The sequence below is a fragment of the Urocitellus parryii genome, chromosome 8, assembly GCF_045843805.1.
Source record: "Urocitellus parryii isolate mUroPar1 chromosome 8, mUroPar1.hap1, whole genome shotgun sequence".
In the NCBI taxonomy this organism is placed as follows: Eukaryota; Metazoa; Chordata; class Mammalia; order Rodentia; family Sciuridae; genus Urocitellus; species Urocitellus parryii.
The window spans coordinates 5,041,086-5,064,580 of record NC_135538.1 but is presented as its reverse complement, the minus strand read 5'-3'; the positions used below and the strand labels follow the sequence as shown (position 1 = coordinate 5,064,580).

Below are 23,495 nucleotides of genomic sequence, written 5' to 3'. Positions count from 1 at the left end.
ACACTGAACTATATCTGGAGGAAAATGAAATGACTTAGTGTAAGTTTATCCATAAATGGTTTTCAGATAAGTCCTGCAACCAAGAATCTTGAAAAGGGTCCCAGGTTCAGTCTAGGCTAGAAAAAGAAACTGTGGAACCTCACAGACGTCCGTCTCAAAGAGCAGGGCACCGTGTCCGTGGCAGATCCGTGACGCTGCTCTGTAGACTGCGCCACCTGAGGACACGGCAGCCCAGCTTTCACAGCCCTGCCCCTTCTGGGAGGCGCCCCAATGAGCCCTTTGTATTAAACAATGAAGCAAAAAGCTCCCTTGCTGGTGTTCAGGTGGCCGTCCTTGTCCCATCCCAGAGGAGGGTGGAATCATGGATGATCTACAGTTATCTAGGAGCGATGGTGTTGGTAAAATAGCAAGTACAGTTACCATTGTCAGAATTTATCAACAGCAGGCGACAGAGCTAAAACACAGCATACATCCTCCTTCTGTTCTTGCTCCTGTCCTCAGGGGCACACATGATCACTCCTGTTTCAATCAGAGACTTCAGGAGCAGCTGAGGGCGCCTGGCACTGGGATGCAGGGCCATTTGGGGTCAACGGAAGCCTGTGGGCACCCTTTGGACACCTCCTCAACCCTCGGGGATACTATGGTTTTATTTCCACGCTGCCTTTATCTCGGCTCACCTACGCAAAGTCCTGATTCAGAGGAAAGCAAATGGGTACACTAAACTGAGGCATTTTAAGAGATAAAACTGTAACTCGGGCAAATAAACACTCTTCATTCAAAACTATCAAAAGTCAGCATATTTCACTATCAGCACTTGCAACAAACTTCAGCGTCCATTCTTGTGCAGTCCCGATTTTGCTGCTGTGGCAAATTAAATGTCCACATTTAGGTTTTTCCCCACACCGTTTAGATGTCTCTCTCTCCCTCTCTCACTCTCTCACTGTAAAGCCAAAACTTTGATTAGACTTTAGCAAAACCCTAAACATTCATAAAAATGTTGCTAGGCAAGCTCAAGTGTTCTGCATTGGTACGCTTGGGGGCAAAGTGACTGTCTCTTGCCACATTTAACTCACCATTGTAGAAGCTGATAAAAGTTGAGAGTCAGAGCTTTGAAAGACATTTCAAGGTTATTTTAAACTGAGACCATCATAAAAGGCTTGAAGACTTTAACTCTGTCCCTTTTACAGCAGTTAGCTCAGTCCAGCACAGCAGATTGCTTTGATTTGTTCATTAAATATATTATTTTTGCATTAATTGAGTTCATTTGGTGAGAAATATTTCTACTCTACAAAATTTCCAGCTAGTGGCTTGGAAATCTATTCAAATTCTTCACCCATAAATTCATTTTTTAATTTTTAAAGACTAGATCCTTTAGGCAAGCGGAGATATGTCCCAAATAACCACAGTGACCATCTGATCTGCACAAATGGAACCGTGGAACAATGCGCATTTCTGTTGTAAGCACAATTAGTGGGTTTATCTATTTAATTATATTTTTTCAATAAAATGGAGAGTACACGGACCCCATTACGGTCTTCTGCTCGGCAGCTCTGTGCCTGCGGGCAGGCCCATCTTCTACAGCAATCCAACCACGACCTGTCGAGATGCTAGATGCACAAAGGCCTGAGGTCAGAGTTCACTGTATAGGTGAAAGTTCTAAAAAAGATAATTTGAAAGGTGCATTTCTCCACAGTCATCTGTGTTTGCTGGTAACATTTGTTAGAAATCCAAATTTTTAAAAATTGTTTTTCACTTTTGTGTCTCAATTACAGGGGGAAAAAAAGCTGTAATGGGTTGTATCTGACATCATTATTGTTTCCTAGAAATGGAAAACAGTGATAACAGCAGCTATTCTGCTCACTTAAACAGCTTCCAGCATCAGTCTAGAAGTCCTTAAAATGATTTCCAATAGGTTTGCATCACTCCCGAAAGCAGCAATAAGTAGTTCCTTTTCAACCAGAGAAGCTTATTTTGCTGTTTCTCAGGCTGGCTGAAAATGACCATGTAAGCTATGGAAGAAATTAAATTAGACAGAACTTAAACATTAACTGAGAGCTCTATAAAAATCCCACATCATCTTCTTGGAGCAAAGACTGCTAATGAAGTAAATAGGATAATCTGATTTTCCTCTATAGAAAAGAAAAGTTTTCTTTCTCAATTTAAGGAAAATCTAGGTGAATCCTATTTTAAGTTAAGGAAGACACTGAAAAATCAATGAAATAAAATAGAGAACTTCCAATCCTCTAACCCTGGGCGTGTGCTACAACCTACTACCAGCATTTTCCTAGTGGGGGGCAGGCGTCCCAGGGCCTCCGTCAACATCATATCCATGAAGCACAGTTGGAGAATTCTAAAAAGCAAGGCCCTGAAGGGAAACCGGAGACCTCCTAACCTTCAGAAAGAAGGGACACTTGAAATTTAATTCATAAACTCCCCCTGGTCTGTGACTGGATTTGGGCCTTGGTTTTGTTTCTAAGGCTATAGAAAGACCGTTCAGATACTTCAATATTCCGACGTTCTCCCTTGTCACCCTATTGCTGCCATCCTGCAGATACAGGTTCGCCCTGCACCCCTCGAACCTACACGACGCAGCAAAGACGTCCCTGTGTGACCCTCAGGCTGCTTTTCTCTCTCATATGCATTTAAGCTCTGCCAGTTCTTCATCTGTAAACTGTGTAACTAACACATAGTAGGTCTACAAATAAATCCTAGTAAATGCTCATAGAGATGGAGAAGCCCAGTGTGAAGTGAGCCCTGGAATCCCTCACGTTCACCACTCATCTATGGCACTGGCCACCTCCTTGAGACCAGTCCGCCCTGATTTCTGTCCTCCCACAGGTACCTCTGTGATTGGTGCTGCAACTCATGGACTCATAAACCCAAAGCCAGGGTCAGCAAGGACTGCCCAGGAGGGTCTCCTTGCCGGGCCACAAAAAGGGCACCATGTGCCAGCATCTGTCCCCAACTCTGCTGATGACAGTCCTTCCCTGAGAGCCCCACGGGGCCTGGACCCTCGTTCTAAACCTTCCCATCACCCTTCCTACACTTGAATGGAGTTCTGCCTCACTTCCTTTTCTAGGATTCCTGTGTCCCTGTTGCTCATGTCAAAGTCTTTTCACCCCCAGGAACATCAGTTCCCTTCTCACGGAGGGGAGCTACGGTGTTATTCAGCTCCCACGGCTATTCTAACTGCAGAAGCGACATTGTGTTCTTGTTGTTGCCCCTCATGAGATAAGTCAACAGGGAAATCACTTAGGACAGACAAGCTAGAACGGCCTGATCCTTTTTTGACACAATCTGCTCATTGAGTCATGTTGGCCAACAAAACGAGAGATAAGTTTGCGCTTCATAAACTTGACTCCTTCTCAGTTCATTGATGACTGACTAGGTCATTGTATTTATGCTGTGTAAGGATTATTGGTGAGACCTCTTGTTTTCTCAGTATAAAGTTCAAGTCAAAATAGTCCTTCATCAAATAAGAATCGAACTGGGCAAATCATTGTCAGTTGAACATGTGAAAAAAAAAAAAAAAACAGCCCACACATTAGCCTAAGGAATGAAAATTCCACACCAACTTACTGAAATTGCAGAATGCAATAACATTTGGCAGTGTGTCAACAAATAACGTGAATTTTTAACAGTGCTCTCTTTCTTAACTACAATTAATTTTATAAACATCAGGTCCTTTTGGGTTTTCTTAGAACTTGAATTTGAACTTTTAAGAATTATCCAGTTGCTTTTTGATCATATTTCCAGTTGAAATACAAGGCACCCATTGAATAGCCGTCATTTCCAGGGGCTTGTTCCAAAGTTCTGTTGATATTATAGAAGGTAATGTTAGGATGAGGAGGCACAGGATCACCCAAAATTCAGTCCCTTCCTAGACAAAGGCAGGGACTCCAGTTCAGAGGCGGGAAGCAACCTGCCCACTGAAGAACAGCTCCTGAGTCACTGGAAACCTCTCTTCCCAGTCATTCTTAAGTCGAGTGTCCTTTCCACTGTACCAGTGTTCTCCAATGTTCCCACTGACCTCTTAGAAACAAACCTAAGCTGCAGTTGGAAAATGACAGTTGTTGAGCGCTCATCATGGTCCATCTCAGTGAAGTTTAGGTATTGAATTGGCAGTTGGCCCAAGACCCATGGTATCTTCAGTCCCACAAGTGATGGATGAAACCACTCAGGAGGTGAGATGCCTCCTGGAGCCCTCCCAGAGGTGGTGGCTCAGCGGCCTCTTGCTTTAGTCCCCAGCTTTGGTGTCAAAGAGAGGGCGGGGGTGGGGGGGATGCCCAGCTGGGAACCAAGGACTTGCTTCAAAGCTTTCATCTTCAGAGGAAGGAAATCTTGTGAATTTCATTAATGTCAACAAGATCTGAGGAGATTTGAAGTATTTAAGCCCCTGGGCATCTCTAGCAGGCCAGATGCTGTGGTTATTATAAGTTTGGGGGTTGCAAAACCATTCCAACTCTGATTCATACATACATGAACCAAGACTTTGGAAATAACCATTGTCCAGTCATCCTTCAGGGTATGCCCTGAAGACCTTCAGTTTCCAAGAGGGATCTGGAGTCAGCCAAGGAAGCAGTGGCTAAGCATGACCCCAAGACAGAAACACCCAGAATTCCCAGTGGGGTGACGTGTTGAGATTGAGAGGGGAAAGGGTCAGTTCCCTCAAAGCAACAGCAAAACTAAATAAAGAAAGTGATTTCTTTAGGTTTCTAAAAGCAGATAACCTCATAACATTTTCCCCAAAGCCTTCTTCTTATACTCAATGTAGAAAAACGAGTTCTGTCCTAGATTCCATGCCCCGCCTTGTCCTCTCCTCTCCATCCTCTCACCTCCAGAAAAGGCCAGAGTGGGGTTCACAGCTGCGTTCCCCGTGATCACCCAAGCTTCCTGGAAGAAAATCCATGAGCTTTATTCTAGAACAGGCAAACATGTTTCTACAAAGGAAACTGAATCCAAGCTCACTCCAAATAAACAGCTATTTCTGCTTAAACAAATGTCAGCCCTTTATGGTATTGGAACTGAAGATAGCTTAAAAGACAAAACATAGCCAGGATCTTCTTTTCCTCTTTTATTAATTCAAATTAAAAGGAAAAAACTAAAGTAGCCATTTCTGACCTCACAAACATTGTGTTATCTTTTTAATGACATCTTTTTTAAATGGCAAGAATTATCTTCTTAAAAATTTTTTACTTCTTAAAAAGTTTTTACTGCATGAAAACAGATGTATATGTTTAAATATCAGTTAGAACAATCAGGGAATTGCTGTTCTGGCCACCTCAATCTGCTAATCACCAAATGCAAAGAGAAAACTCACTTGAATCACCCAGCAGAGAATCTGCAATTTGGTTCCGTGCGATGTCTGCAGTAGGTTTCTCCTGCACATACCTGCCGAGACCTGGGCCCCGGGACTCACTTGCTCTGCCCCATGTCATCACCATGATCCAATAGGGAAGGAGGCAGCGTCAGCTGCGACTAGTGCCGTCAGGTCTCAAGGGAAAGTCCTCCAGTCGGGCTTCGGAGGCTTGGTGTTTCTTAGTCTAGAATCTGAAATCTGAAAAATGACCTTTCTGGTCCAAGAAGAAGTGCTTGTGCCTCTTCCCTTGGTCTTTCTTAATTCCTCTCCACCCTGCTGCACTGAGCTCACCCAGCCCCAAGGGGCAAGCACCGCGCACCAGAGTTTGATCAGCCACCGGGTGCGCCAGACGCCCCGGAAGGTGGCATGGCAAAGGTACTTCAGCAGTCTGCTGCACGATGATGAAGCTCTCCAGGAAGAACAGCTTCCACCTGGACCCAGCCTAGACTCACTTTCAAGTTCTGTGTGCAAAGAGCCTACGTGTGACAACCCCCACTGCCCACAGGTGGCCAGAGGAAGGCAGAGGCCAAGAGAGTGTCGCAAGCCTTGTGCCTGAGCAGCAGTTAACTTCAAAGCCCGGCTGGAGGGCTGGATCCCCCTTGGGTGCGCTGCCCCAGGCCACGGAGCAGCTGTCTGCTGACTCACCCTCTCACTCCTCCGAGGCTTTCCTAATTTCTCTGGTTATGTGAAATGCTATTGTGTCCTTAGGAGGCAACGTGGGCCTTCTTTGGTTATTGGGCTTGGCGGTTTACCTTACAGAGCAGCACTCAGAGGCTTGGCGAGGGAAGAGGGTGACCACACCAGTAGGGTGCCCAAGTTGTCCCTGCCGTTCCTTGTCCATGCAGGGGTTCTCAGTTCCCAGTGGTATTTCCTTTAAACCTGTGTGGAGGGGACAGACGGGAGAGCCCTGCCCACTCAGGACCTGCCTCCCCGCCGTGTGGGCTTGGCCCTCTCCAGAGCCATGCTGCCACCTCCCCCAGGGCATTGTCAACATGAACGGAAGTGCTTCCTTCCTGAGATCAGGCCTGTTTATTTTCTTAGCTAATGTCAGAAAGTACAAATAGATTTCATAAATTACTTCATCTGCTTGGTATGAAATGAACACCACCTCAGGTATTTTGTGTGAGCAATTTGAAGTTAGCATTTAATTGTTTCATGTGTGTTTCCAATAACTTCAATAAGGCTTTCATTTCCAAATAAGTGCATGTGTATTACTATTCATAAGAATATCTATACGTTTGCCATATAAGAGTATCTTTCCAAAAAGCACCAGAGTCAGAAAAGTCCAAATTTGATTTACGCTGTCCCTGAGCCTCCCAGGGCCGTCCACATGTTATTTACTGCTTTTCCTGTCTCGGAGATAAGAGGCTCCAGCGTCAGGCTAAAACAAATGGGTCAGAGTTCTCCCCAGGCACAGGTCCCAGTGGCGAGCCAAGCACCAAGGGAGATGCAGGCCGCAGGGGCAAGGCCCAGCAGAGCACCCAGTCTGCAGAGAGCATGTGTGACCGCAGTCACAGTCACCGCCATGGCCAGGCTCTCCACCCAGAAGAAATGCTTCTACGCCAGGGACTGGCCCTGGCTTGGGAAGGCTGCTCTGGCCACCATATTGTCCTTCTTTCTGGCTTCGCTTCCCTTGCCTTTGTTTTTTCTCCTTTTCCTGAAATAGCAAATAAGAAAGGAAAAGAATGAGGCTTCCAGAGGCTACAATATTCACCCAAATCCTACATGATCCCCATCTGCAGCTGGCCTGCATCCACCAAGCCTCAGATAACTTGGTGAAATGTGAACACAGCTTATGTAAGAGCCCCCTGTGGTGGTCCTTGGGACAAGGTGTCACGATGGTCACTTGGCAGGCCTGAGCTGGGTTATGCACCAGGAGCATGCCGTCAGAGGATAGGGCTAGGACACACACATCCTCCTTCTGACCCAAAAGGCTTCAGAGACAGAAGCATCCAGGTTAGGACAGGTCAAAAAGGTTTAGATAGACAAAGAGTTTGCATATTTTTAATGCTTCAACGCAATGCTTAAACAGCACAGGAAATTCAACATTCAGAGTGATAACTGCATTTAAAGTAACTTCTAACCTGGTGGCGGTTCATGCCTTCTACCTACAAGAACAGGCCCTGAGACCCTTGTCTTCTCTGTCTGCATATCATCCTGGTGGAAGCACAAAATCTGGTTTAAACCCTTGCTATAGCCTTATTCGTTCGGCTATAAATAAAACATATCTTTTCCATCATCAACATATCTTTCTAGCTGCTGAACATAAAATAGACTCCTAGCTTCCTAAATTGAAATGTCACCTTCCTAATCAGAATTGACAATTGTAAATAACCATCTGGTTGGCTTTTTTAAAAAGTGTCCTATTTTCACAAACATATTTTCCAACAGCGTCATGTGTATTTAAAATGGTGAGCTCAAACTAATCACCTCAATTTCAAGTTCTCGAAGAAACTGACAGTATCGCAGTTTTGAAATGAAGATCCCATTACTCACCTGCCTCGCAACAGAGTTTAACACTGAACTGTGCAGTGTCATCACTGAGGCATACAAAATGAGGGGCCTGCTGTCTCTCTGTGGTCTTTTTTCTGCCCCAGTGATACACATTCTGCAACCGCCAAGTATTTTAACTCCAACTCACTTTTTGAACAAGCAACTTTTGTACTGTCCTTTTATCATTTGGTTTATGCACTGCTGAGGAACAAAAAAGCTACATAGTTTACTTACTCCTACAGTTAGATATTTTTTTCGAAGTAAGAATATGAAATAAAGTGTTGCTTGTCGTTGCTACTTTCTGGCGGACAGGGAAACAACAGGGTGTGTTAAGATTTCCATTGTGTGCAGACTTTCCAAACCCCCGGCTCCCACTGGGAAAATATGTCTATCCCGTGATCTATTCAGTTCTTGACCTTTTGACTAATATGCCAACAAAAGGCACATTTATTAGTGATTAATGTATGTATCTTTGTCCATACCAAGCGGGATCAAGGCCGTCCCAGCTCGGCCTCCTCGGGCAGTGTTTCCCACGTGCCCTCGGGGTGCCTGGGCTCCTCTGTCCTCCACAAACCTCGGTGGAGCCTCCCTCTCCCTAAGAACTCAGAGACCATGAGCAGGAGCTCATCAGGACTGGGATTAGGGAGGAGGAGGGACCCCAAGAGCAGCCAAAGACCCCCTGGGGCATTCTTCCCATTTCCCCGGCATCCTGGAATGCCGAGGTGTCTTTCCATTGCCGTCTCCCTGTGCAGGGGTCTCCTTCCTCTCCTCTGTAGGTCTCAGTGGCCAGGGCTCTCCTGCTGAGCAGCTCTTCTCCCACCTGTAACCAAAGAAGCCAAACGCCACTTCCTCCTGAGGTGCCTGCCCTGGGGCGCCACACCTCACCGCAGCCCTCTCCTCAATCTCTGTAAAAAGCACGTATTTTCTAAATGTGCATTTATCTGTGTTTTTGTTTATAAAAAGTGTTATCTTTGTTGTTTTTTTTTTTGTTGTTTGTTTTTTTTTTCACAAAAACCTACAGGGCAAGGCCTTTCTGTTCAAAAATATCATTTCTTGTCTGTTCTGTATTCTAAATCTTATTCTGAGGTCATAGGTCCTCTGCATTCGGGCATGACTGGCCTCTCTGTGGATCAGACTTTACCTTAGCTCTCATGTGATGACGGGGTGGCTTCCGCCGTGAGAAAGAAAAGGGCACCTAGTTACAAACGGTTTTATAAACCATTTAAGTGTTTTATGAAAAATGAAAATGCTCCACAGTTGTCTGCCTCACACTACGTTTCTTTTTGGAAATCAGTAGCGTTTCCGCCTGCCTTGCCCTCCACCAAGAGAGACGGACCAAGATGGCCACTCCCTCCCTGTGCATCAGCCAAGACACCCCTCCACCTGCTCTTTTTACATTGGAACTAGATACACGTTGTAAGGCTGTATCTGAGATAGGAAGGAGCCGAGTCCTCCTGGTGACGCGCGCTTCCTCGGGTTGCGTGGCAGTCCCCTGCAGTGGCATCCTGGCCTGGCTCCTGGCCCTCGCAGAGGAGGGGGCAACCCGTGCACCTTTGCAGGGGCACACTGACCACTGGCCTCTGGAGCCGAATGCCACAGAAGGCGTGCAGGTGTAGAGAGGAAAACGTGGGGGTTTGGTGGTGTGGATGGGAGCGAAGGGGGCGTTCTGTTGGACTCCCACAGTCTCAGCAATTCCTCCAGACACCTCACAGGCTGGGTGCTGTCAGGAGTCTGGCTTCCAAATGGCCCGAGTTTGCAGAGTAGCTCGAGGGTCTCAGATGCAGGTTATGGGGCCTTCCACGCTGCCCCAGCACTTCCTCTCCTAGAGCATCTGGAAGGCAGCCGCAGGGGTCACATCTGGGCATTGCATGGCTGGGCTGGGCTCAGGCCTTCGGGCACCCACTGTGGGTGGCCTGCCCCCTTGGACCCAGAGGTTCCAAAACCAGCAGCAGCCAAAACCCCCCTTGAAGCCATAACCCAGAGCTGTCATTCAGAGGGTCAGTGGTCATTCAGGAGTAGCCACTGGCTTGGAGAGCACTTCCCTCCCGTCCCTCCATCCCGAGTGGTGGGAATGATGGCAGATCACCCAACGCTGAACCTGTGCTCACAGGAGGGAAAGCTCTCCTGTGGGCAAAAGCTGCAAAGCACAGGATGGGCTAGGCCTCTCCTTCCAAAGTACACCCCTTTTAATCCCAGGGACCAATACCTGGGCCTTCTAAATGCAGCATGCTGTGAGACTCAGAACTCCAGGCCCAGGAGAAGAGTCGGTGCCACGTCAGAGAAGGAGCCCCCCCCCAGGCTTGCGGCAGGTCTTGAACCTGTGATTAACTCACTTTCGTTTACTCCATTGTTTTTTAATGTTAAATCATTTTCCATCAGCTCCATGCGAGGTTTGGGTACTTTTGATTAGTTGTCACTATTTCTGAATCTCAGCATAGTCACATAGAAATGTTAACTCTTTGGTTCTCCTAGTCACCATTCAGAGGAAGGGTCTAGACTGGTGGGTAGGACTTTGGGGAGCCACACGGGAATAACCAGCCTCTTTGTGTGTTTGCATGACCAGTTAACTCTGGGGATGGCATCGACTACAGCCAGCAGAAGAGAGAGAACATCGGGGACCTGATCCAGGAGACGCTGGAAGCCTTCGAGCGCTACGGAGGGGAAGACGCTTTCATCAACATCAAGTACATGGTCCCCACCTACGAGTCGTGCTTGCTGAACTGACGGTGGGAGCAGCTTGCCTGAGAGCCAGGCTTCCCGGGGGCCGCGGTCCTCTGTCTCTGCCGCTTTTAGCATCTCATTACTAGTGACTTCTACGCTTTCTTTCTACAGCTGCTAGAATAGTGGCTCATGGGCCACTGGACTGTTCGCCCTATTGAGAGCAAGGCTTTCCGATACATAAATAGTGCCTGTTTCTTAGATTACAATAGTGTACTGTGCTTATTTGTTCTAGGAGAAGAATTGCTTCTTTATACAGCTCAGATGGAGGCAGGAGTTGGAGTTAAACCTTCACTTGTGTAGACAATAAAACTATAATTTTCATACGCAATTCAGCAATTGCTGTGCAGTGTCCGCCTGCCCTGAGGGTGATGTCAGAGGCTGTAAGGGAAGAGTTTGTGCTGACTGCTTAATAGGTGTTTGTCATGGAAGAGAAGCATCAGTTCAGGCTGCCTCTCTAGCAGCTGTGCAGAATAATGTGCTTTGACATTCAATAAAAGTGTTGAATCTATATTACAATTACAGCAGGAGATTTTTGCAGCCCGTTATAACCTCAGCTATAGACGTAATTAATGCTTCTAGCCTGCTGGTGATCTGGGCTCCGAGGCCTTTCCAGTCTACATCTGGGTGCAGGTGGGGAAGCTGGGGAGGGGCTGGGGTCAGGATGATGCGTGAAGCGTAACTTTGCCAACAGGGTTTGAAACGGAAAGCAAGGCCGGATCCTGGTGCACCGTGTCATGCACCGCATCTCAGGACCTGGCCTGCTGCTGAGAAGGCGGCCGGCAGTTGGTTGTGGGCTTTTCATCATTCCTGAAAACAGCCCACACGCATCTTCATGATGGCCCCCGTCGGGTCTCCCCCAGGCAACTCTGCCTTGGCTTCCTCCTGCTGGTGGCATGGCTCTCATCACGCCACGGGCAGGTCTGAGGGCAGCGTTTCAGGAGTTCATTGAGACCGAAAACCAAGACAAAGCTGAAGATGTGCACTTTCCATTCAACAAAGAAGGGAAAGGCGGTGCCCAAAGAGAAGACCGCGGCTGTTCAGCCTGCCACCCAGAGCTCCCGGCATTTGAAACGCAGCCCAGAAAACTTCCTAGGCAGACGCTGGCTTTGCACACCTAAGCAATGCTATACTTGCCCAGAAATGCATTGCCAGAACGTCTTATTTCTGTAGCAAAATGCAATTTCTGCATAAAAGTGAAGAAATGAGCTGTGTTCCTCCATCCACTGAGCTTTGGCCTCAATATTATTGTTAGTAATTGTCGAAGGCTCAAGTTTCCAAAGGCAAACACCGATGTTGTGAACTAGTTCATTATTCATTTTCACTGATTGCTGTCTCAGCATGTGGATGCTAGCATTTAGATGTTACCACCTAGTTTCTGTAAGCATTTTTTAGAATAAATGGAGATTATAATGATCAGGCAGAACAAATGAGCTCTCACATATAATGTTTGGAAACAACATAGCTAGAAGTAGACATGGGAAAACCAAGGAAGGTCTGCTGCAAACTATGATGTCCTATTGTACCGGCTAGCTGTGGTCCTGGTCTGTGGTCACACTGGACACCAAAGTTCATGATATTATTATTTGAAAAGACCATGGTTTGTTGGCACCTTCGAAAGCCTGAGCCAGAACAGCTCCTACTAAGTTCAGCTAATAAACACAGATGTGGGCCCTGCTTCTCACTCTCTCATCATTCGCATCAATACTGCCTGACATGGCACAAGAAGACCCTGCCAAGAGCCCCAACTTGGGCTTGGTATTAAAACTTTAGGCTTTATTCCCCAGCTCTGTCACTCATTGGCTGTGCTGTCTTGGGCAGATTACTTAACTTCTCTGACCTCATGTGTCCTCAGCTGTGATGTGAAGGTTACCCCTGCCTGCAAGGGTGCTGTGAGCATCAGAGGTTTTCCATATAAAGTACCAGCATTGTTTCTCACACTCACTGAGCTTTTATTTTCAGAGAGAAACAGCATGAAGGATAACTCATTTTTACCCCCAATAGAGCAATATGCCTTTGAAAACTCCTATGGTGCTCCTGGCATGGAAGTGGTGAGCTCCTTGAAATAAGGGGATCATTTTGCAGAAAAAACAAAACAACTGCACAGGCAACACCTGGAGATTGAAAAGCCAAACAAGACAGAACACACATCTTTGCTGGTTTACTAATAGAGAATCAGGAATGGTCTGCTTTCTCTTATCGTCAGTTTACTCCAGATTTGGCTTCAACTCTCCCCAAATAATTCCTCATTGACTCAAAAGGCGGGGGCTGTGGTGTAGTTCAGTGGTAGAGCACTTGCCTAGCATGAATGAGGCCCTGGGTTTGTCCCCAGCAAGGGGGGGGGGGGGGAGGAGGAGGAGGAGGAGGAGGAGGAGGAGGAGGAGGAGAGAGAAGGGTGGGCCCTCGGGGGCCTCCAGGCCTGGGCTAGGTGGAGGCTCTCTCGTCCACTGCGTGCCGACAGGACTCTTGCCTTCGAGCTCTCTGATGAAGCACTGAGCACAGCACAGACAGCCCGTGCCAGGCAGGGCTTGTCTGTCTCCTCTGATGCGGTTATACTGACTCAAAGATGCCACTCAGGAGTAGCAGTTAAAGGACGCTACAAGTAGGACCCTGGAGAGCAGAGCCCACAGGCCAGTGGGCCTGTCACTCGGGAGCTGTGAGGCAGGGGCAAGCCGGGTCACTGCAAGGGCCCGATGATGGATGCGGGCACAGTGGTCACAGCAAGGCCACAGCCCACACAGGGCGGTTGAAGTCCCCCTACCTCTGGTCACAAGGCAGCTTGGGCAAGTTATGTCAGTTCTCTAAAACTCAGATCCTTCATCCAAAAGTGCACTCAATGATGTCTACTCTGTGGCTTTGTTACAAGCACTGTATGAAAAGCTCATGTCCCTGAAGAGCTCAGCAGAATGCCGGCCTGGTGTCTGGAGCCTGCGGGGCTCCCCCCATGTGGACCCCAGGGAGGGCGGGCTCTCGTTGACTGACAAGACCGCCCTCCATGGGGGTGGTCTCTGCCCCTCTCACCAGCAGAGGTTGTGGCTGAAACACACTTCCAGGTGAGAAGGACCTAGGACTTTCACAGTGACCTCCCCTCCCCCAGTGCCACAGGAACAGCCGGCTAAGTCTTGAGATGCATCTGGCTGCAGTACAGAACTGGAAAGCTGTGAAAGGGTGGCGTGTTTGGAAAACATTGTCAAAACTAAGATTTCCTAAATGAAGAAAGCCTAAGCCTCCCTGGGGTGCACTTGCATGAGGTTCTGGAGAAGTCTGGTGCAGGCCGTGGGACGTCTCCTGGTGCTAACTTAAAAAGCCAAAACAGAGCAATCCTAGGTCTGTCTCAACACCCACCGCATCTCTCCCTTCTTCCAGCTATTTTGGAATGTTTATCACCAGCTCTTTCTCAGCAAAATCTGGGAGACTCAAAGAAGCTCCTGGAGATGCAGCACACCTGGGGAATCACCCACCGTCCCAGGTGTGCACCCCCCTCAGACAGGAGCCACAGTGCGCAAGCATCCCCGGGGCACCCATCGGCTCCATTTCACCATCTAAGGAGCCTTTGTCTTCAGCAAACGGAAACTGGCTTCCGTCAAGTTCCCACTCACCCCGTCAATGTGTGACTGGGCCCTAATCATCCAGGCCCAGAAGGACCGGGCCCTCACAGCTGGACCAGGGGTGTCCATGTCAGACTGGGGCAGCTGGGGGGTGAATATTCTCAGCTCCTCCAGCTCCTCTCCAGGGTCCCCAGGGCCTGCTGCAGGGCTCACAAAACACCATGTTCTTCCCAAGGCCCAGAAAGAAGGGCTTTCCCAAGTTCAACCAACACGTGTCCTTTAAAAAGCCACATCGGAAGCGAGTTCTCCTTCCTGTCTCCTTGTGTGCTCTGGACCCACCGTTTTTTGCTCCCTAGGGAACCTGAGCATGATGTCCCGGGTGCTGGAGGGGCAACTCTGAAATAATCCCTGCTCCCCACTCCACTGGGATCATCTGCAATCACGATGGTTCACTACAGAAGGAACGGTATGTATCCTCTCTGCCCTGCGGTGGGGGGTGGGGCACACAAGCATGCTTGGCTTATCAAGAGCATTTTCCAACAGGAAAATACATCTGATTCTAAAAATATCTCCCACCACCTTGGTCTCCTTTGCAGTCTTAAATGTGTGAGCGTGTACTCACTGGAGGGGAATGCAATGCACCAGGTGGGCTTTGTTTCTGAGCAACCCCAAGTGACAGTGGCTTCCCCTCTGGTTCGGGGGCTACTGCTGACATTAAGGAGGAAGGCAGTCACTGCAGAAGGTAGCCCGTGCCCTCCTCAAGGAGGGTTTTATTATTTGGGCTCTTACCCAGTTTTAGGCCTCGCTCCTGGGGTAAGTGACTGGACGGTTCGCCAGTTCTCTCACCCGCAGCTAAGGGCATTGACAGATACCCAGGGCAAGAGCACTCTGCTCGCTGGTTTCCTCGCATTTCTGTTTCAAGGGTCGCTTTTGCTTTCCCCAGTGGGAATATTTTTAAGGTACTTGGATGCTTGGCTCATTTGTACTTTGCCAAGTTTCTGTAAGTTTAAATCTGGGTGAAAGGATACGTTCTCTTCCTGTGCTTGATAAGTCTGAGAATTTATTACTTTAGTTTCTCTTTTATTTAGAAATTATTGAGAAATATTGCCTTGCCTTAAGAATCCTTTGGAAACTATGCACCCTCTACCCAGATGAGCATACGCTACACACAGAATTCAGATGGTGATTTCAGGGCATGGTGATCTGTCCTGATCCCATCCGGGGACCAAGGAAGCCCAGGTCTGGAACTCCAGGGTTAGAAGGTAAATCCAGGGGCACCCACCAAGAAAGGCAGCGCTTCCACTGGGAGAAGCGAGGAGAACGTGCCGTCTGCTCGCCTGCAAGCCCAGGGAGGTGGAGACGAACTCACTGAAGAAGGAGCGGTCACCGGGGAGGACTGCTGATGCCCAGACTCGCGGCCTCCTCTCGGCCTCCTTGGCTGCTCCCTCTCCTCCGCCTGACCTCCCACCCTCGCAGGATCCAGGGCTTGGGCCTCCGCCTCTTCCTGCTGCACGTCCAGCTGTGACCAAGGAATCGCACCCAGCCCCATGGCTGCACATGCCATCTCCCACCACTGACTCTCCAATTGAACTCGGGGCCCCATCTGCCCACCACCCAGTGGACATTTCCACCAGCATGTCAAAAACCAGATGAATGAACCAAGTCCAACTCCTTCCACTCTCTGATCTGCTCCCCCCACACACACAGTGCTCCGTGCGTCAGCCCAACAGCCCTCCACCCCTGATATTCCACATCTGGACCAGAACCTCACAAAGCCAGTCTGCCAGGCCTCGTTCTGGCTCCCTCTACCTCCTCCAGACCAACTAGGCATCTGGCCTATCTACCTCCCTGTGGAGTAGCCTCTCCTGGAATCCAGTGACCCTTTCAACACAAACCCCCAAGCTCCCCATCCCAGCACTAAGGTGAAGCCCGCGGGGACCGCGTGTTGCAGGAGCCCTGAGGTCCCATTGCTCTGAGCTGTTTCCTTCCACAGTCCCAATTCCAGCTGGTGGGGCAGCCCCTCTGTGTTGGGGTCCAATGGGCCTGCAAGTTCTCACCCTGGAGCTCTGCACTAGCCGTCCCCTAGGCCAGGTGTGCACTCTGCTCCTCCCCTGCTGAGCTCATTCTGGGCCTCCCTCAGAAGGCCACTCTTGGCGATTAAGAAGCTGTGGTGAAGGTGTACCATGGCGTCCTACTCAGCCACCAAGAAGAAGGAACTTAAGGCATTTGCCAGGAAGTGGATGGAAATGGAGACTCTCACACTGAGTGAAATTAGTCAAACTCAGAAGCTCGAAGGTTGAGTGTTTTCTCTCATAGGCAGAGGCCACCCACCCCCTGACTTAGAGCTCACTGGACTATCTGAGGGTCTCCGTCTCCAAGGAGGAAGAACTATCAACCCAGTGTTAGCTCCACCGAAGACACTGGACTGTAAAATACAAAAGGGCGGTGCTATGGGGGTAGCCATTCACGATTCTGTTTAAAACAATTCGGAGGGAAGTATTTTAAATATCCCTGGAGCTCCCAGAAACAGGAGCCTCCCAGACAGGGAGATAAATGTCCCCCATGGGCACAGCACCAGTGTCGCGGACTCCGTCTCCCTCCACATGTCTGGCTGGCTGCTCTTGGGAACCGTGCAGCCTCACAGTCCAGACCTCAGTGAGGCTGCAGTCAGGGTGTGGTCCCTTCCAAACACGTCCCAATCCCATGTACACTCCTTGTAGGGGCCTCGAGCAGAAAGGGGCTCAAGCATCCATTTAAATCCACATCCTCGAAGACGCTCAGCAGAACCGACCCGAGGGCCCTAACCCCTTGGCCACCAGCATTAACCCCAGCATACCCTAGATCAGTGGTTCTCAAAGTAGGGTCCCTGGCACAGCAGCATCACCTGGGAGTTTGAGAGACAGGCAAGTTCTTGGGGTGCTGCTCATTATTACCCAATCCAACTCCAGGCTGAGGCCTGCTGGTCTTCCATGTGACAGAAGTGTCCTGTGCAGTGGTGAGCCACTGTCCCAAACCAAGGCTTTGCCCAGATGTTGATTTCCAGCCCTTCAGAAGGCCCAGAGAAGCTGAAAGTGGGGGTCCTCATGCCGGGGTCTCAGGGTCCTGCTTTCAAGGTGGCCACTCCTGTGACTTTCCATTAGGCAAGAGGACTCTTCAGGGAACTGAGTCTAATTCAGACTTCAGGAATCTAGGACACCTTCACCTCCCCTCATCAGGAAGACAGCCAGATGGTCCCCACTCTACAGAATGTCCCTGAGAACAATATGGCTGACATCAGCCAGTGAAAAGCCATGGTGAAACCCATGTTCTCGGCTTCAAGCGTTATCAGGAAAACAAAAAGGCTTAGACATCTCCCTGCCGGAGGTAGCCGTTCCAAGTAGTCACTGTCATTGTCATCTCTATAAGTGAAGCTTAAAAAAAAAAATGAGTCAGTTATGTTAATACAAAAAGGGAACTTTCTAGTGAAGGCTCAAAATGCAAGGAATTTGGATCAGCTGAACCAACGGACGCGTGACTTTGCTACCAGACACACGCCTGCTGAGCAAGATGGCTCTGTTAGCGTTTCCTCGTGGCCGCAGGTCTCAGTCTCCGTGGGTTGGTGAAAGCAACCTACAGCTAAAACTATGTCCACATGCAGCAAGGCCCACGTGTCCTTGGATTCTGGGAGATGCATAATCAGGGCATTCTAGAAGCACAGCTTTAAATGGTCTTTCTGTTCCTGCCTCATGCATCTGGGGCCGTGGACGTTATATCCAAATGCAGCCAGAAAAATGTCCCATAAAGAACTTTATTGACAAAAAGGTGAATTTCTAATCACCCTTTCAGTAGGCTTCATTCAGAAGGGGTACTGTGTCATAAGAGCAGGATTTTCATGGCCCTCTTAGGAATTCTCCATATTAAAAGAATGTTTTCAGTTTAGAGAGAACCCAACTGCAAAACATTCCTGAACTGTGACCCGCTTTGCCCTGATCTCACATTATGTGGTGGATCTTTGTCTGGGAGGGGGGACGACCTCCTGCTTGCTGTGCTGTTTTGCCATGGCAGAGCTCAACAACCGAAAGGCTTAAAATGCCCAAGGACATGCTCGAATTGCTAATAGCGTCACTAACAGGGCAGGGGCCACGTGTGTGACAAATACCACAACGTCCCACAAAGGAGTCCTGACTAAGGAAAGCTTTCCTCTGGAAAAGGTCTGCAGGAATCCACAGAGCGGTTGCCCCCCTGCGGTGAGGGAGCCCCCCACGGGCTCATGGGAGCTCACCTTCCCTCCTGGTGTGGTTCCTGGGGAGCTCACAATGGCAGACACAGCACGGCATGTGAGAGGCACAGGGCAAGGAATGTGGGGGCTCATCAGCGCGACCGACCGTCACCCAAGAGCAAACTTTGCACTGTCTGTAGAGGAGGGAGTTAAAATCTGAATCCCGACTGTTCACAGCAGGGCTGTAAAACAAGTAGAATGTGACCCCGGGGGCTTTGTGATAGTTTGGAGGATTCGAGCTAGAGAGGGATGGCCTCCTATAGATGCACCCGCGTCCTAGGTCAGTCTTCAAAACAGAGACTGACTCCAATCCAGAAGGTAAAATGAAGCCCAGGGCTGGTGGGAGGGGTGAGGAAGCCTGTGCCGCTGGGCCCTGGCTCAGGCCAAGCTCCAGACTCTAGAGTATTGATCCCCAGCAGGACCCAGGCAGCCTCAGTTCCCCACCTGGAAACGGGCGGACGCCGGGGCGGTGGAAGGAGGCCTGTCAGGCCCGAGGTTGACCTTTCCATAGGAAACACTCCAAACACACGGAAAAAGACAGAAACAAAACGAACACCGAGCACAGAAATAGAAATGAGAGTATGTGGCCACAGTGACAGCACCCCATGCAGCTCTGGTAAGGCCTGCCACCAGCGTGGGCCTAAGATTGTGTTCCACCCCCGCACACACAGTGACCGGAGCTATGGGGGGCCCTGGGGGGCCGTGTTTTCAGCCGTGGTGAACGCGGCCTCTGTCACCTGGAAGTGGTTTCCACTGCATTTCAGGGCGAGAGTGTCGGCTTGGCTCAGTTCTTCTGCAGAAGAGACATGGCCTCTGCTCATGGGCCACCCGACTCCCCTTTGCCATTGTCCCCCTGTCCTCCCAGTCTCCGGCTCCACACTCTTCTTTCAAGGGCCCGCACCCGCGCCCGGTGTTTAAGTCCGTCCCATGGCTCCTTGAACACAGTGGGCATGAGACTCACCGCCAGCCCGACACCTCTTTCTACTGTCCATAGAGATGACAGCTCCAGGCGTGGAGGTCTCCCTGCTGATGGTGCCCCCAGGTGGGGAAGGAGGCCGGGGAGCGGGGGTGGCCCAGAACCTCCTCCCCACTGGCCTGACGCGTGCTCCCGCAGCCCGGGCCTGAGAGTCTGGAGCTTTCTGTGCGCCCCTCCTCGCTCCTGGGCAGACTTTGATCTGTCCTGCTGCCCATGGTGCCTCTGCCCCAAGGCAGGAGAAGAGCTGCAGAGCATCGGTGGGGACCGCTGAGGCCCAGGACGTGCCGGCTGGGCAGGGGACTGCAGGTCAGCAGGCCGCTCCAGGCCTGAGTGAGATCATCACTCTTGCTCACAGCAAGCCGTGAGGTGGGAGATGGGGCGTCGTAGATGAGGAAGCCAGCGTTCAGAGAAGGGGTGACTCTCCTTCACAGCGCCCTGATGAAGCGTGAAGGCCAGCGAGGGCTGGGCTAGTTGTGCCCAGGCCCAGTCCTTCTCGCGGCTCACCACCGTGGGCATCTCCTGAGGAGCTGGAGGAAGCAGGCCAGGCGCTGCTCACACAGAGTTCACAGTTTCCGTGAAAGTGTTCCCTGGTGGCCTTGAAACCCCACTCCAAGCTGACCCAGTGACAGGACTTCCCCTCTGGAAGCTTCGAGAAGGGCCACCGGTCACAGAGGTTCCCACACTGGGCAGGAAGTCGGCCTTCAGAGTCCAAGCAGGGACATCCACACTTCAAGAAGGGGCAAAGCCACGAAGAGCCGGTGTGGGGAGGGGCTCCCTCCTCCCAGGGCCGCACTGTGGCCCCTCCCGGTGCCGTTGGGCCCTGGCTCCGGCCAAGCTCCCCTAGTCCTCTCTCACTGTTTGTTTTTACATTTTCAAGTGACACAGATCGCACCCACTTAAGGGCACAGTGTGGCACGTCGGTGCTTGTGTACCATGTGCAGCCATCAGGTCGGTATGATTGGCATGTGACTGGCATCCATCCCTGAGACGCGTCCCATTTCCTCCTGTTGGGAACCATAGTCCCTTCCTTTCCCCCTGTCACCGGTCCCCAGAACCGACCCAAGCAGCACTTCCCTCATAGGTCCAGCCCAAGACAGCACTTATTCTTGACTCAGAGCTTTCTGGCTTCTACCTCTGGGTGGTGTGAGGGGCCCTGCCCAAGCTGAATCCAGAGACCACCTGGGAGGTCTGGGCCAAGTAACTCAACTCCCCTGGTCCTCTGTTCCCCTTCTGTGTTGGAGGAATGTCTTGACCCCAAAGTTTCTTCCAAATGTTAGATTCTGCGATTCTGGTCTGTGGTGACAGAGGACAGTAAACCTCTCTCCAGTCCTCTTTGCTTCTGCCTCCATGGAGGCAGTGAGGGGGCAGTGAGCCAAGTGACCCCAATCTGAAGCCGTCTGCAGGGGACGGCACTCCCGTCCCAGAGAGAGGCCACGGTTCCTGCCACCCTCCCTGGGCCCAAGGCTTTCTCAGGGAGGAAGTGGGACTCGGCCCAAGGTTGTCTGCCGGGGCCTGGGAATCCGCAAACCCCCAGTGTGGCAGGGTGGAGAGCATCGTGTGCCAGCCTGTAGCCCTTCCGGCGCTCCTGGGGCACCGCTGCCAGTGGCTGCTTTCACCAGGGCTGAAAGGGCCGGGATGCCAGCACTTTCCCACAGTCCCTCCCTGCTGGACGGGCACTTGCCATGGCCGTCACGCAAAGAGCTGTTCTTGTCTTCCTTTACTTCCTTGCCCTCCTTTTAATCCTCTCTGGCCTGATGTAGGCAAATCCCAACAGCCAAGCCTGTCCCCTGGGACCGTTCAGGATAGGACCCCACTCCAGGCCTGTCCCACGGGGACCCCCCCTCCTCCTACGTTCTCCCCGTTTCCCAGCCCAATCTCCCAGATGAATCTTCAAAGACTAGAACTGCTGCTTTGGGGGAAGGAGGGATGGTGGTCCTTATTCTAAAGGAATAAGGACGGTAATTTGAGTCAATTAGAAATGAGGCAAGGGATGGGAGGTGACATGCTTTTAAAGCACTGGTCCCCTGCGAGCGGTGTCTCTGGGTTATAACTTCCTGTTCCATCACACCACCCACCCGTGGGCCATCTATTTCTCACAGGTGCACTCCCGACCTGCCTTGGAGGTCATGAGGAACCCAGAGGTGGGGGAGCCTGGCCTCCACTTCTCCCAGCCTCCGGTGGCACCCAGGGGCAGGAGCAGGCTGCACGGCCGCCGCCTGCAGGTCCCCTGCCTGCCTTCTCCCCAGCACCCCTCCCTGCCCTTTGCCCACTCACTCATTGTCCTCATGTTTGTTTCCCTCTCTGGGGTCCAGGGAATCTCTGGGCAGTTTCTGGGTCCACCAAAATAAAACAGTGAAGGGTGGTGTGGGGGAGGGCGTGGAGAGGGACCAGAGAATCCGCACCGTGAAGGGGAATGAGGAGGAGCTGTGGTCTCCTCACGCGCAGCAGCTGAGGGCACAGGGGGCTGGCTCTGCTGGACCAGGGGTGTTTGCTCCCATGGTTCTCTGGTGCTTCCTGCTGTTCTCTCAGCAAGTGTGAGTCCCCTATCGAAGAGCAAGATTCTCCCCACCTGCAACTTCAAGAAAGCTCTTGTGACCCCTAGAAGCTACAGTCTCTGAACTTGCACCCGCTTCCCACCAAACCAGGTAAGGGGAGCCCTGAGGAGAGGGATGAGTTCCCCTGAGCTACCCCACTCACTGTCCAGCAGGGCGAGGCAGAGTGGCTGTCCTAGCAGGACTCTGCCACACTGTTGGCCGGAGAGGAAAGTGCTGCCACCATTCACACTGTGACCCTCTCGCTGCACTCCCGGGTTCACCCAGGAGAAATGAAAGCATCGTGCACAAGATCACTTGTCCAAAAGCATTCATCACAGCAAAATACTGGAGAGGCCCAAGGGCCCCTCCTCAGGAGATTGAAGAGTCAGGTCACAGCGGAGCTAGGCGTGTGGGCCCATCTACTTGGGAGTTCAAGGCCAGCTGGGCAACCCCGGTAAAACGAAACAGCAGCCCAACAACCTCACGAGAAGCCGCCTGACAGACCCAGGAGGTGGGACGTTGTACGGCACAACTGTTCCGAACCACACCCCCAACCCTAACCCCAACGAGTCCTTGTGAAAAGGGGCCAGCACGGGCTAGCCCAGGGACCCAACCCCCTGTTCAGATGGACGGCCATGGATCAGGTTTCCATGAATAAAACCGTTGAGAACACACAGTTTGATCATCGACTAGGTAGTAGGTGAGAAGGAGTGTGGTAAAGACCACTGAGTGAAGCAGGTCCCCAGATCACACGCACTCTGTGTTGTCCTGCATCCCTGGGAAGACCAGGATGCTCTCGCGGTGGCCTGGGAGTGCTGGACGCTGGCTTTCACCCTTGTTTTGTGGTCTCTATTTTCTAAATTGCTACAACCCATGCATTCACATCCACCATGAGTTAACTGTGTCCCCCAGAGTCAAAGTCAAAGTCCCCCAGTGCCAAGTAACTCAGGTCGGACCTTCTTGGGAACAAGAGTTGGTGCAGGGTAGTGGGTTCAGTGGGGTCCAGGCCCTGGGGACCTTGCCCCACATGACTGATGTTCTTACTTTCAAAAAGGGGAGAAATGAACTAATGTGACATCTCCAGACATTAAAGTTAAAAGACAAGCCCAGGGCTGGGGCTGGGGCTCACGGTAGCGCACTCGCTTGGCATGAGTGAGCACTGGGTTCGATTCTCAGAACCAGGTATAAATAAATAAAATGAAGGTCAATTAACAAACTAAAAAAAAAAAATAGAAAAGAGAGAGAGAGAGAGAGAGAGAGAGAGAAGCCCTGTGTGCCTGGAAGACGTCACCCAGCTGCCACGCGGCCACCAGGTAGTTACACCTCCTTCCTCGTGGGCTGCCATGGCCTGCAGGCCTCCCTCCAGAGGGGCATGCAATCTGGGCAGAGACCCCCAGGAGAGGCCTGAGAGTGGGCACACCAGGGCCAGGCACCTCCCCATGGCTGGCACTGAGTACGGGGCACTGAGCCACGTGGGCGGGCCCTTGGTCGCCAGGCCCAGTGAGCTGGCAGTCTATTATTATAAGGAAACGTCCGGCCCTCCAGGCCCCAGGCTGGGCACCGAAACCTGAGCTGAGTCGGGCCCAGCAGATCAAAATAACTTCCAAGA

General features: G+C 50.9%; 1 protein-coding gene across 1 annotated transcript in view; it reads left to right on the top strand.

The window, feature by feature from the left end:
* The window catches only part of Pacrg (parkin coregulated), a 469,717-nt gene extending 459,141 nt beyond the window's left edge, over positions 1-10,576 (top strand). Inside the window, exon 5 of the mRNA XM_026393151.2 lies at positions 10,416-10,576. Coding sequence (XP_026248936.1) covers positions 10,416-10,576 — 161 coding nt within the window. The remainder of the gene's footprint in view (positions 1-10,415) is intronic.
* The last annotated feature ends 12,919 nt before the right edge of the window (positions 10,577-23,495 follow it).